General features: G+C 39.6%; 1 protein-coding gene, 1 long non-coding RNA gene and 5 other non-coding genes across 7 annotated transcripts in view; 1 reads left to right on the top strand and 6 right to left on the bottom strand.

The window, feature by feature from the left end:
• Positions 1 to 3,011, bottom strand: part of LOC117954163 — a 35,946-nt gene extending 32,935 nt beyond the window's left edge. The window contains exon 1 of the long non-coding RNA XR_004658764.1: positions 2,965 to 3,011. This is a non-coding gene — a long non-coding RNA (uncharacterized LOC117954163). The remainder of the gene's footprint in view (positions 1 to 2,964) is intronic.
• Positions 1 to 14,712, top strand: part of LOC117954135 (contactin-associated protein-like 4) — a 151,858-nt gene that overhangs the window by 75,094 nt on the left and 62,052 nt on the right. Inside the window, exons 9-10 of the mRNA XM_034887670.1 lie at positions 1,434 to 1,583; positions 1,747 to 1,918. Coding sequence (XP_034743561.1) covers positions 1,434 to 1,583; positions 1,747 to 1,918 — 322 coding nt within the window. The remainder of the gene's footprint in view (positions 1 to 1,433; positions 1,584 to 1,746; positions 1,919 to 14,712) is intronic.
• trnal-uaa lies at positions 2,835 to 2,917 on the bottom strand. Its single transcript has one exon. It is a non-coding gene; the product is annotated as a tRNA-Leu (tRNA).
• trnal-uaa lies at positions 4,268 to 4,350 on the bottom strand. The gene has a single exon. It is a non-coding gene; the product is annotated as a tRNA-Leu (tRNA).
• trnal-uaa lies at positions 6,538 to 6,620 on the bottom strand. The gene has a single exon. It is a non-coding gene; the product is annotated as a tRNA-Leu (tRNA).
• Positions 10,729 to 10,811, bottom strand: trnal-caa. Its single transcript has one exon. It is a non-coding gene; the product is annotated as a tRNA-Leu (tRNA).
• On the bottom strand, positions 11,681 to 11,763 carry trnal-uaa. Its single transcript has one exon. It is a non-coding gene; the product is annotated as a tRNA-Leu (tRNA).

The raw sequence follows: 14,712 nt of genomic DNA, 5'->3' as shown, positions 1-14,712 counted from the left end.
TATTGTCAGTAAGAAAAATAGAGGAGATAATGAGATATTGATTTATTCCCTAACTCCTAACAACATAGAGATTCACAAGTCAGGCACAGCATTGCTGGTACTTGTTGCAGATCAATCACGCAGAGGACACCGGAAGTGAGGCAGGTAACAGTGTGCTCTGCACTCTCCTGCCTCGGATGGTTTTTACAGTCACTTTGTACCAGGTCTGCCAGCAATCTTTACTAATTTTTCAGTCAAGTCTTTACTGATAATATTCTTCTATCTGCTGTTTCACTGTGAGGAACACATGCCTTTTGAAAAGTTTTCAAAATCATAATTTGGTGCATATGTGGTGGGGAAGGAGATCAAATTTGGTGCTTGGCTTCAGCCTTGGAAAAAAATCTTTTGCACCGCCTACATCTGCTACAATAACATATGTTTTTCAGAGATTGGATTGGGGGCTGTGGTTCAGTGGTACAGCAGTCACCTGTCATTCAGCAGCTTGGTGGTTTGATCCCTGGCCCTGAAGTCCCATGTTGAAGTGTCCTTGGGCGAGACACTGAACCCTGAGTTGCCCCTGATGCTGTACCTTTGCAGTCTGAATGCTGATGAGCAAGTGGCACCTTGTACAACAGCCTTGGGCACAGTGTGTGTGAATGCTGAATGGATACTGGGCTATCAGTAGTTGGTAAGACCAGAAAAGCAGTCCATTTAATATGGGAAATTTATGACTGTATAATTGAAGACATTAGGCTCGTTCGTGATAAACTGTGCCTTGCCTGTAAAGTGAACAAGACCTGCTTGGTGACAAAACCCGCTCTCAAGTCAGACAGTTTCTTGTTGATTTCAGCAGCTTTCAGGCTCACCAGGAAGTGACAAAAACACTGTGGTGCGATTCAATAAAACGCCATCAGCTTTTACACAGTCTCGTTGTTTTAGTTATGACAGAATAGCTCTCAAAATGCTCTACATGCAATCTGTTGCTGATTTTAATCAACACACTAAAGATGATCCGTGATCTGAACAGATTTATTCTCTCTGCTTTCTTAACGTCATTATCAGCCATACAATATGTGGTCTGAACAGAATAAGCCTTTAAATCAGACAAAAAGCAATTAAAATCCGTCCGATTCAAAACCAATATAAAGTTTATACAAAACGTCATCATTGTTGAGTCAATTGTGAACCAATAAGCTATCAGTTAAATTCCCTGCGCTGCCTTTGTCACAGAACCTTGATCTTGATCTTGTGAGATTATCGTTGCCCACATGTGCATGACGTCAGAGCAAGTCGGGATCAAGTCAGACACAAATCTAACCAGCGTGCATTGGGCAGCGATCGCCGGTGATCAATCCTGCACAGACCTTGCTCATCTTGAACGAACCCAATATGTGAGTTTTTTTCTCAGGGGGGTGGCTTATACAGTAGTGTGTTAATGAGTATTTGGTTCCCAGGTTCTGCCCTGAATGACGGTCAGTGGCATGCGGTGGAGCTGAACTCCAGACAAGGTCGTCTGATCATCACTGTGGATAGAGAAGAAGGAGGCAGCGCACAAGCCAGCCCCTCATTTTCTGTCACCATAGGAAGTCAACTCTTCTTTGGTGGTAAGAGTTGAACAGGTCAGCTGTATCATTTTAAAAGCAATTAAACCCTGTACAGCATCAAACTGCCATGTGCAAGTGGACCGATATGAGGCCCGAATGATATTGTGTTTACACAGAGGAAACACAAGGACAACTGTGTATCTCTACCCATAATGCTTTTCAGGCTGTCCCACTGAAGATGACAGGAAGGAATGCAGAAACCCCTTCAATGTCTTCCAGGGCTGCATGCGTCTAATAACTCTGGATAACCAAAACGTGAACCTGATCATGGTGCAGCAGAAGCAGCTGGGAGTCTACAGCAACCTGCAGATTGACATGTGTGGAATAATTGACAGGTTAGTTTCTAAAATAAATGTCCATTGGCATTTGTTAAGACACATTTCAATGGCTTTGCTGTTTCATCTAATGTAACCTTCCCCTGATATCCTACAAAGCCCCCAGAGCTTTGTCACACCAGCATTTTGGACATAATTCAGTTGCTGTGATGTGTGAGTGTATCCTTAGCTTAACTTGACACACAAATCCAACATGGAGGAATAGCTTTCAAAATTGACGATCCAATTTAACAGAAGTCCACCCTGCCGAAGTGTACACTTAGAAGTAGTAATGATGCCACTAAGATTCCAGCATGATCCATTTTACGAGTAAGCATCTATTAATTTCGCTGAGCCACTTCCTGGTCAAGCCAGGCATGGATATTTTGTCCCTTTTTTAAAGATGTTGCATTATTTCCATTCACTGTAATCAAAAAAACTTTTTAAAACTGGTCATTGCTGACTTTCGTTTATGACTTCAGTCATTGTTCTTCTGAAACCTGTGGCAGTACACATAAACAGTGTTATAGTAGTATTAGTCTTTTGAAACTTACAGAACAGCTGCTTCCATAACTCACACAATTTATGTAACTTCACAATATATACCTTTGTTTAGAATACCAAGAGTAGGACTTGAAACCATGAAGACAACTGTCCATTGCATCTTGAATGCACCTTAACCACTAAGCCATCCTGGTGATAGAAGATCAATATGAAGATTAAATGTGAAACATGTCAGTAACGTCTGTTGTTATGTTGTTGCAATAAATAGCTTCTTTTAATGCCATAAAACAAACATTGTATTGTCTGGGAAACAGAAAAGATTTACAATCTAGTTACAGTACATATTTAGCAGTATTCATGCCACATTACCTTCAAGGAGCCATATTTAAACTAACATGCTCAAGAGGGAGCTCTGATCATGTTGTATTGATCTTACCAGGAGTGGGGTTTGAACCCACGAGGGCATTTGCCCATTGGATCTTAAGTCCAACGCCTTAACCACTCGGCCATGCTGGTTACGTATGGCCCGTCCTTCCCAGTCGTGTGGCGAAGACGACGTGTACACAGTAACTTAGCCATCCTCATGAGACAACAACACAAAGACATTGGATTGCTTGTCACACATATCCAACGGGATTTGCCAAAAGTTTAACATACCAGCTCATGATAAAAAAGCTCTAGATAATTTACAGCTTTGCATCACTCAGGTGTAATATTATTCCAACCACTTTGTGCCAAGTCTGGCCCTTATGTGCTGTGATTGGGTGGTACTATTGGGCTGTGAAGGGCCATGTACATCGGGCAAAACTGGTCACTCAGGACTATCTATTATGACTTCAGTCATTGTTCTTTGAAACATGTGGATATCCACATAAACAGAGTGTTAAAGTAACTGATGTTGGTCTTTTGAAACTTTAAGAACTGCTGCTTCTAAAACTATTCACAATATAGAACTTAATTTGGAATAACACAAGTGGGACTTGAATCCACAAGGGTTACCAACTGTCAATTGCATTTTAAGTTCAACACCTTTAACAATCTGCCATCCTGGTGCGGATAGTTGTTACCTCTAAATGCTGGATATCTGACACTAGTTACTAATTTCTACATAAAGAGCCGCATGAAAAATAAAAAATTTCAAGGAGCAGTGAGCTGCCTAGCTTTGCCGTATCCACAGCCGCATATGCTTAGCTACCAGTGGAGCTACGTGGTAGACCCCACACACAAGCTCACCACTGGCCCGCATATGACAAATACATAGATGTGATCGGTGCATCTCGAATCCGGCCTGCCACATCAGACACACTGATGTGATTGATGCAGCTCAGCCACAAGTGTATAGTTAATGAGCAGCAATACTCAATGCCAGAGTAACTCGCTGACTAGGGATGAGCCGAGTAATCGGCTGAAACGAGTATCCGGTACAGATATAGCACTTTTGCAGAGTACAAGTGTTATACGAGTAATACGAGTCAATATCTGTACTCGGATTGAATAAAACTCTCAGCTGACCGCACAGCGTTCTGTGATAGTCACAGCGCCCCCTCCTCCCTACACACACGCGCTCGGCTCATTCACACACACGGAACACGGAGAACAGCGCGCTCTCTCTCTCTTTCTCAGTCCATCAGGTCCTTGGTTTCTTCAGCTTCAGGTTTGTTTTTAACTTTGGTTTATAGTACTTACATAGCAACAAACTTACTATTTGAACCTCATACATTATTCTTTGAAAAGCAACAAAGCAAAGTTGACCCCTAGACTGGCCATTGCATCATGAGTACCTTAAGAACTCCGCCCTAGTTATTAGTATTCATGCCATATTACCTACACAGAGCAGTATTTGAATTATAAACCTCTGCAGCATCATACCAGGAGTGGGGTTTGAACCCACGAGGGCTGATGCCCATTGGATCTTAAGTCCAACGCCTTAACCACTCGGCCATCCTGGTGACTTGTAACCCTCCTTCCCAGTGTTGTGTCGAAGACGACATGTACAATCAGTAACTTAGCCATCCTCATGACAGAATAACACAAAGACATTTGATGGATTGTCACACATATCCAACAGGATTTGCCAGATGTTTAATATACCAACTCATGGTAAAAAAAACTCTGGTTTATTTACAGCTTTGCATCACTCAGGGTAATAATTTCCATCCACTTTGTGCCAAGTCTGGCCCTAATGTGCTGTGATTGAGTGGTAATATTGTGCGGTGAATGGCCATGTACATCGGGCAAAACTGGTCACTTGTCACTCAAGACTATCTATTATAACTTCAGTTATTGTTCTTTGAAACTTTTGGCAACCCAGTTACAGTAACTGATATTGGTCATTTGAAACTTTAAGAACTGCTGCTGCTTTTATAACTATTCACGAAATAGAACTTGATTAAGAAAACCACAAGTGGGCAAGCGGATCACCGATTGCTGAAATTAGTATTGGTTGATACCGATCACCAATCACCGGTCCCCGATCACTGAGTCTATTAGAAGCCTTCTATTTATCATGTCATGTATTACATTTGAATGATCTTAACAACAATGTATATGTATTAAATTTAAAAGAAGATAGTGTTCTGTGAATTGTCAACTGTTTATTTATAGACAGGAAACTTTCAACATTCTACTTCCTCTTAGAAACATCTTTAACAGCTCAGAGCTTAACAAATTAGCTTTATTTCAAAAGAAATTACCAAAAAGCTGTCATTTTTTAATTCACACAAACTTTAAGTGTAATTAAACTTAAAGTGCAGAGCAAAGAAAACAAAATCACATATCTTGGGATGTCAAGATAAAATGGCATGAGGTGTTGAGTATTTTAGGCTTGTCCTCCTGCTGTAATGAACTGAAAATAGAAGCCATGACGTAACAGTCACACATGTGTAGAGAATATATCAGTAATTGCTTGGCTTTTTGTCCTAGCTCAAAATCTAAAACGTCCTTTCAATCACTGCATACATTGTTTCGGTAGCAGTAACAAAGTTTTGTTTCATACAAATTCTAACTGCAAATTTTCTTTTAGCTCCTTTAAATCTAGATACATTTAAAGTGCTCAACATGAAAATGATGAGTCAATGAGGAAGACAAAAGAGGAATAGAGATTAGTAAAGCCATAGCTCTTAAATCTTACTTGTTACGCATCAATGGCAGATTTTTCTTTAGAAATATGAGCATCTCTACATTTTTTGGCAAACAGCTTGTTCCTCTTCTCATCTACAATATTCCCTACTGTGCTAAAAAGTTGCTCACTATCTACACTTGTGCATGGTGCACAGAGGTAGGCTCGTGCTGGTTGTGCGAGAGCGGGGAAACGACTTTTATTGTCTTGCCAAAAAACAAACGACGTTGGAGAGTACGTTGAGTACGTTGGAGAAATATCTGTCTTTATACCTTTTTTGGGGTTAAAAAGAAAAACAAAACATTAATGTATTTACTTAAACAAATAAGAATCAGAAATACTTTTGATCCCTAAGGGGAAATTGGGTTAAGTTACAGAGAGAAAGAAAGATTTGTGAATGAAGTTCTCACATCGGATTGAGCACTGCTGCAATGGTATACAGGCGCTTCAAATGAATGTCTGAATCTGTTCTAGAACGCTGCCATCAAAATGGCTTTCGAAGTTTTTCCACCGTGGTCCGTCTCAGCGGTTTTCTCCAGAAGACGGGTTAAAGCTATGATGGATGGTATAACATCTGCAGCAGATGCAGTTGATGAGCTGATCTGGTGCGTGAGCTCTTCAAACTGGGCGAGTAGAGAAATCATATTTCCCACCGATTTCCATTGGCCAGTGAACATGGAAGCCAGTAAAAAGTTTTCTAATCAGCAATAAATATAACAATTTCTGATCAACTCATATCAATTGCCTGCTTAGATGACGTACTGGTTAAAGCCCTGCCCATTTCAAGACAACCCGACCCAGTTCCTTGTTAAATCTTGTCCCACCCATTTCAAGACAACCCGACCCACTTCCGGGTTAAATCCTGTCCACTCCCAGGTTAGGCCATGCCCAGTCCAAGTACAGATACAGATACAGATAATTCATGTGGTTAACAGATACAGATAAGGCTGAACTTTCTCATCACTAAATATTACCTACTAGTTGTATTTGAATTAATAATAATGATACTAATTGTTTATACCAGGAGTGGGGTTCGAACCCACGAGGGCTTATGCCCATTGGGTCTTAAGTCCAACGCCTAAACCACTCGGCCATCCTGGTGACACGTTACCTTTCCCTCCCAGTCTCGTGACGAAGACAACAGGTATCCACCGACTCAGCCGTCCTCATGACACAACAATATGAAGACATTGGATGGATTGTCACACATATCGAACAGGATTTGCCAAAAGTTTAATACATCAACTTATGATAAAACATCTCTACCTTTTTTACAGCCCTCATGTGCTTTGAGTGATTGAGTGGTACTATTGTGCTGTGAATGGCCATGTACTTCGGGCGAAACTGGTCACTGTTAACTCAGGACTATCTATTATAACTTCAGTTGATGTTCTTTGAAACTTGAGCTAACTGGTAGATTAAACTGTTGTCATCTGTTTAGCTCACCACTGGCCAACCTATATCAGATACATAGATGTGATTGGTGTACCTCGTCTCTGGCCCGCCTATATCAGATACACTGATGTGATTGGTGCAGCTCAGCTACAAGGGTACAGTTAATGAGCAGCATTACCCGATGCCAGAGTAACTTGCTGAGCAAATTGAAATTGTGCTCTTGCGAGAACTCTGGATGTCCAGGGTACCAATCCACATTAACAGAGTGTTGTTACAATAACTGATACTATATTATGATAACTGATATCACTTATAAACTATACCCTTGTCTTTTGAAACTTTAAGAACTGCTGCTTCTGCTTGTAACTTTTCATAATGTAGTACTTAAAGGAGGATTGGGACTTGGACCCAGGAGGACAACTGGATCACTCAGCATATTTTTTGCTGCTGCTGCTTTGCGCCAAGTTGCACTTGCTGTCATTGGCCAGCAATCAAGAGCACTGACACACAACTGTTAGAGGTGTCTGAACAGAGCATACTGTATTATGCATCACGGTAACATGACACAAGCATTCCTTTTTTTGATACTTTGAGCACTTTGCATTGAACAGACATGATGACATGGTAAGAAAGGACCCAATATATGATTTGCTATGACCAGAATCTTAGCATTACATAAGAATATTGTTTTGCGTTGTTTTATTTAACACGTGTCATTTTGTATTCTGAAGTCTACCGTTTTTAAAGCTTGTTTAGTCCTTTACCTGTTTGAAAATCTCATTTAGACAGAAAACAGGGGTTGGGGGACGGCAGGGGTTCTGTCTACTGCAGCTTCAAAGCAGAATTATGTAAACAGTGCTGTCCAGACGAAAGAACACAAAGAGGTGATTTGACAGAGAGCAACAGCAGCATTGTTCTGTCGAACACTGTGTTGGGTCTTGAGCAGAAATGTTTCTTCTCTCTTTGATTCTTTTGTTATCCAGACCTTTTTTGAAAAGCAACTTTTTGTTATTTTGTAAAATCAATTTTCTTTCCTTTTCTTTGCTGGCAGAGTAATATGTTTTGTGAGGTGAGGCCACATGTTAGAGAGAGTCTGCATCATCAAGGAAACACACATACACACTAGATTCCGACCGATATATCGGCGGGCTGATATTAGGCATTTCCCAAAAGATTGGTATTGGCATTTACAACTTTTTAAAATATTTATTCATCAGAATAATTTTTAATGACAAAGAAATGGTTCTGGTAAATGAACATTATGAGTGTTTCAGTGATAGTTTGTCCACTAGCAGCCGCTCTACAACATCCGTGTTGGCAACACTGATTATTTTTTGGTCATTGTGTATTTGATCAAAGGACTTTAAGTTTCATATCTTAAGTTTGCATTTTTCTACATTTTAATTATTGCATTTTTAATATATTTCTCTGTTTCTCTGTTCTGTTCTGACAATAAAAGAAATTATTATCATAATATTTTAGTGAGAACTAAATATAAATGAATAAATAACTCAAAATAACTAATGTTTTGTTATGCGTCTCTGGATTTTTTTTTTAATAATTTCGGCCGATATGTTGGTATATCAGATGTTTTACCAACCAAATATTTTTATCGTATCGGCCTTACATTATTTTTTTCCGGTCGGGCTCTAATACACACTAGTGGTAGCATGACTTAAGATATTTAAAGTCGATTCTAATGTGACTAGACACTGATGGCGTCATCCTTTTGAGTCATTAATTATAAATTGTATATACATGTATTTTATCACCCAATCATCAACCATTGATTTTCTTAAGACATGCATTAGCCTTTCTGGCATTTTGCAAACTGTCCAATTTATCAGAAAGCAATTGTGGAGTGAGCTTAATTAAAAGTCCCATGACATGGCACTCTTTGGATGCTTTGATATAGACCTTAGTCGTACCCTAATACTCAGGGGCGGATTTAGTCATTTTGAGGCCTAAGGCAAACACAGGCATGGGGCCCTCGACAACCCTTGTTCTCATCCTTTTTAATCCTTTTTTTCATTGTATAGGAGCCAAAACCTGCTTATCATTTCTCCATTCTTCATTTGCATGTAATAGTTACTGCTTGTAAATCTGCTCCCATCTTGATTTCTTGGAAAAAACTCTTTCCCTGACTTGTTGTGGTCCCCTCGGCACTATTGAGCAGCGCTCTCTGTCTGACAGCTGTTTTGGCCAGAGTGCTGGATCATCTTCAATCATAACACATTGATTAGGGTGACTGCTACTCACGGGGTCTAGTTGCTGCGGTGGGTATCTCCTCTTCATTAGTTAGCATTGCTACTGCAAGCACCGGCTTCTTGCTGCTCTTTAGTAACGTTAATGTTGTCAGTAGCCATCGTGAAAAAGGTTGATACCTTTGGAAGTTTTGCTAAAAACTTGCTGCTTTTTTCCCGCTTCTTCCATTTTTCAGAAACACATCAGTAGCTTCACTTAATTTTCCAACCGTCTGTAGCCTCGCTTACAGCACGCGCTTAGCTATTTTTTTTACAAACACACGCAGATGGGAAGTAGGATAATGGAATAGTCCAATGTAGTGGGGACTAGGGGGAGTTTTTCATCATTAATTAAACAATCGGATAGAACTTTAGCGTATCAATGTTTAGAAACATAATAAATTGGGGAAAAATAAGACAACAAATTGTAACCATAAGTTTATGAGGCGTTTTACGGGGCCCTTGGTAGCTTGGGGCCTAAGGCAATTGCCTACCTTTGCCTAATGGTAAGTCCGCCCCTGCTAATACTGTATCTGAAGTCTCTTTTTTTATAGAACTTAGTGGTCCCCTAGTACTGGGGTGGAGGCTGGGGGTGTGGCCTTGATCAACTACCACTTTGCTCATTTGAAAGTCCTGATGTCTCTCTCTAATGGGTAGGCCATATTGAAAAAAGTGAAATTTTCATGCCATGACCCGTATTTCAGTTTGTGGTTCAACACCGCTACTCACACCACCAGTTCACTTTTTCATTTTTAGCTATTTTGTGTCTTTGATTGACATTTAGACCCATCCATCAGTAGTGCATGCAATTATAGTAATGTATGGGTAAAATGTCAAGTTCCATTGTATAAATGTTATTTCTATAAGAGTCATCTGCACATGAAGAGACATGGGAAGGTGTGTATGTGTGTAGGGGCCCGGGGAGGCGGGGAGGACACATGTTGGACAGTAAAGCCCATTATCTGACTATGGAAAAAAAGACACACAAAGACAAGACTCAAAAAGAGAGGTAATGATTTTATTGTCTGGCTTTGGAGACAGAAGCATTGCTACACTCCTCCAATCATAGAAATAATTCAGACATTGATTTATTAATGACATTTTGAAGGTGGAAGTACACAACATCTGGAATGTTTGGATGGGTGGTATGGGGGACAATCTAAAAGCTCCAATCAAAGTAACATCATACTTGCCATCTGTTATTAAAAACACATTGATTTGAGACTTTTGATTAGGTTTTAGATAGACAATCTAATGCAACTTATGTTGGCACTGATGTTTGTACAACATCCATATCCTGTAAGTAAAGCATCTGAAGTTAAATTGAAATGAATGCAACCTCATGGGCCTTTTGAAATATATTGTCAATGTGAGTCATTGATGATAAGATTATGAAGATATACATGTATATATCAGAGAAAACAAGGCGGGATCAGAGCAATAATTTCAACCAAATGAAAGAGATGTGGTAGTGCAGAACAAATCTTTTTCCTGTTTTGGGTTTGCACCTTTGGTAACAAAGAACTCTGCTGAATGAGGCACTGGGGAAACTGTTGTATTTAAGACAAACATACCAGGAGTGGGGTTTGAACCCACGAGGACAACTGTCCACTGCATCTTGAGTGCAACGCCTTAACCACTCGGCCATCCTGGTATTATAAACTTGAAATGCAGAATGCCAGAAATGGACCCTGATGTTTCCTGACACACTAGTTACTAATCTGTAAAGAGTTGCATAAAAATACATTTAAGGAGCAGTAGATAGCTCTCATTGCAGTGGCAGATTGTGTCAAGTTTACCATATCATTAGTCTGAATCAACAGAAGTACATTTCCAGGATTATTGCCGGAGGTCCCTATCCTTCTGCTATCTGTGTGTTTGTTTTCCCTGAAAATTTGTTGGCGTCAGGAATCAACAATGACGTTAATGCTATCAAGCTACAGTAGATGCCAGAGAGCCACCGTTGTTGCTACCGGAGCTTGACAATTGTGATTGGTTGAAAGAAATACAAAAAACCTATAGCATTTTTCTCTCCTGTCCCGGAAGGTATGTGCGGTGTGTGATGGAGCAATGCAAGTACGGGTGCAATACGTTACACCCCGTAGAAAGCAAAAAATGGTTTTGAAGAACATTTGGACAGTGCAATAAGGTAGGCCGGCTTGGTTCTTTTGGGGAATGATGTAAAGCTTTACCAAGAATATGTTTACATAATTTCTATCTAACTGGGACATTTTGGGACCAATTGGTGCCATTGCTGTGGACAAAGTACACACTTGTTAGAGCTAATGAGGTGTCACCATGTGTGAGCTAATTTAAATAGCTCACTTTACTGTGTTTATTGTGTGAACAGTTAACTTCATTTAATATTGAATGTGGCATTTTCTTTTGCTGGATGCAAATGTTCCACCAAAACAAGGTCCTTCGTGAGAAAATGTACATAGTTATGTACATTTATGGTATATCACCTAGCTACATTTGAATTCTAGCACTTGACAGGCACCTTTGATTGTGTTGCACTGATCTTACCAGGAGTGGGGTTTGAACCCACGAGGGCTTATGCCCATTGGATCTTAAGTCCAACGCCTTAACCACTCGGCCATCCTGGTGATATGTAGCCCCTGCATCCCTGTCTTGTAGCGAAGACGACATGTACACAGTAACTCAGCCATCCTCATGATGCAACAATATAAACACATTGAAGCAGGATTTGCCAAAACTTTAATATACCAACTCATGATATAAAAAGCTCTATTTTATTTACCCCAGGTGTAATATTTTTCCACCCACTTTGTCTAAAGTCTGGCCCTAATTTGCTGTGATTGGGTGTTACTATTGTACGGTGAATGGCCATGTAAACCGGGCAAAACTATATTGTACCCTCTCCTGCCTCAAATCTTTGCATGCAATGGAGGAAGGGGTGGAGGAGTTTGGATCTCTATTTCTTTTATTCTTTTCTTCTACTCTTCTTTTTCAAGTCTCCCTAATTACCTTTTCCTGTTTCTTTTTTATCCTATACAGTAAATGCGTCTTCTACATCTCTGTCAACATCATTATAATGTCCATCATCATGGCTGTACAAGATATGAATTTCAACCCCAAGAATAATATGTTTTATTGTTTCTTACACAGATATTTCATTACTTGGAAACTAAAACACAACATAAAGACAAAGACAGTGGTAGTTTAGGTTCAGTGTAATATGAATTTAATGATATGCTGAAAAGCTCACTTTAGATCACAGCATTGCGGATATAAATGTTGGTAAAAATCGTACTGTAGCAGGCTGACAGGCTGCTGAGTCAGAGCTTTTATTAAAATAAAGGCAAAATTGCAGATTCTGTACAGTTATCTATCTTTTGTTCAATATTCCTGTCAGGGTTAGGGAAGACACACTCTAACACTGTCAGATTTATTTACATTCAAAGGCAATATTACAATATAAACAGAATCGTGAAAACTACCAGCCCTGCAAAAGAAAACACTCAAACACAGTACACAATCATAGATGCAGGAGTAAAAATAATGACATTTGATTATTAGAGTAATAGAGTTAAGTGGTTATTATTATGTTTTTCTATCTGTGTGTGTGTGTGTGTGTGTGTGTTTGTGAATCAAACTGCAAAAGGAGTCGGCCATGAAAGCAATCCCTGTGGATAAAAGTAGTTAATTTAGTCAGACGCATCAAGGAAAGATGGGGTTCAAAAGAGACAGTATCAATATAAAGACAGAGTAAGACGGATTGGCTGTAATGTAACATGCACAGTGGCTGCAATGTAACATTCCCAGTGGCTGTAACGTAACATTTCCAGTGGCTGTAATGTAACATTTCCAGTGGCTGTAATAGTAACATGAACAGTGGCTGTAATGTAACATGAACAGTGACTGTAATGTAACATGCACACTGGCTGTAATGTAACATGCAGAGTGGCTATAATTTAACAGGCAAATTGGCTGTGATGTAACAGGCACAGTGGCTGTAATGTAACATGCACAGTGGCTGTAATGTAACAAGCACAATGGCTGTAATGTAACAAGCACAGTGGCTGTAATGTAACAGGCACAGTGGCTGTAATGTAACAAGCACAGTGGCTGTAATGTAACCGTTAAGATTCTGCTGTGTAAGATAAAGGACGTTGATTGATGTCGGATGATGTTTGTACTCGAAATTCCAAGAACGCCAAGGTATTTATTAATGTTATCTGTCAGAAAGAAAAGTTTTGCCCAGAATGACATCGAGGTAAAGAAAGCTTTGAGGAAGTGAAAAGAATTGTAATGTTTTGGCTGAATTCTCTTTCCAGTAAACAGAAACAAAAGGTTTTAAACATTTCTTTTGGGGGGGAATCTTTATAGCTACCCAATTACGCTGGCTAATATTTATGCCCCCAATTTTGACGATGAGCAATTTATAGCAAAGTTTTTAACCAAGTTACTTAATTTAAACTCTTACCGACTGGTAATTGGTGGTGATTTAAATTTGGTATTAGACCGCAACCTTGACAGTTCCTCAAAAAAGCCTATAGCTCTATCTGAATCTGCAAGAACAATTCAATCATTTCTTAATAAATATAAATTAGAAGAACCAAGGAGATCCCTGTTCCCAAACGCACCACAACATTCTTACTTCTCATCAGTCCATCACACTTATTCCAGGATAGACCCTTTTTTTAATAGATAAGGAACTCTTGCCTCTGATGAAGAACTGTGATTACAAGTCAATTGTAATATCTGACCCAGGCCCACTAGCACTTCAATTAGAATTTGGACAGGAACAATCTTCAAGGGTGTGGCGTCTTTAGAATAGCCTATTAGCAGATTTAAAAAATTGTTTGAGAAACTGACAAAAGACACAGATGTCCACCTGTGTTTTAATGATAAACCAGACACCTCAAGCTCTACAATATGGGAGGCTCTGAAAGTATGTACTGTATGTGGGCATATCATTTCTTATAGCAATTAATACAGACAGAGAGAGAGAAAGCAGGATAATAGATGATATTAAAGCAATAGACCAACAATATGCAGTCAACCAAATTCCTAACTTAAGCTAAACATACATATGAACACAGGGAGAACGCTGTTAAAAATCTTGGCACACAAATAAAGGAACATTACAGCCATTGTGCAGGGTTACATTTTGCCTTTGAACTACAAAACCCTGTACACCCTAACTTAACTATAAATATGTCTTATTACTGTCTGAGTTAGCTTCAACTAGAAAGAAGTTAGCTTTAACTTTGACAGGCTAAGCTAACATTAGCATACTTTTGCCGCCTTAAATTACATTAACTATAAAACCCACCCTTTTAACTATAGTCAATCACCAACCTGACATTAATAGCTGTTAATAGTAATATTATTTTTAAACTAGCCGTGCCATGCTATATAATTCTATTAGCCAAAGCTTACCTGGTACTTTCCGGTATTTGTTGCCACAATCACTAGCAAGATGAAGTCTGATTCTGAAAAGTCCGAAGTGGCTTGACCCAATAAACCTTCTCGCGTGACCGGCTACCGGGGACGCCATGGGGACGTGTCGTGAGTGGCCATGGGGGGGG

The sequence above is a fragment of the Etheostoma cragini genome, chromosome 12, assembly GCF_013103735.1.
Source record: "Etheostoma cragini isolate CJK2018 chromosome 12, CSU_Ecrag_1.0, whole genome shotgun sequence".
NCBI lineage: Eukaryota > Metazoa > Chordata > Actinopteri > Perciformes > Percidae > Etheostoma > Etheostoma cragini.
This window is presented reverse-complemented; position numbering and strand designations above follow the sequence as displayed.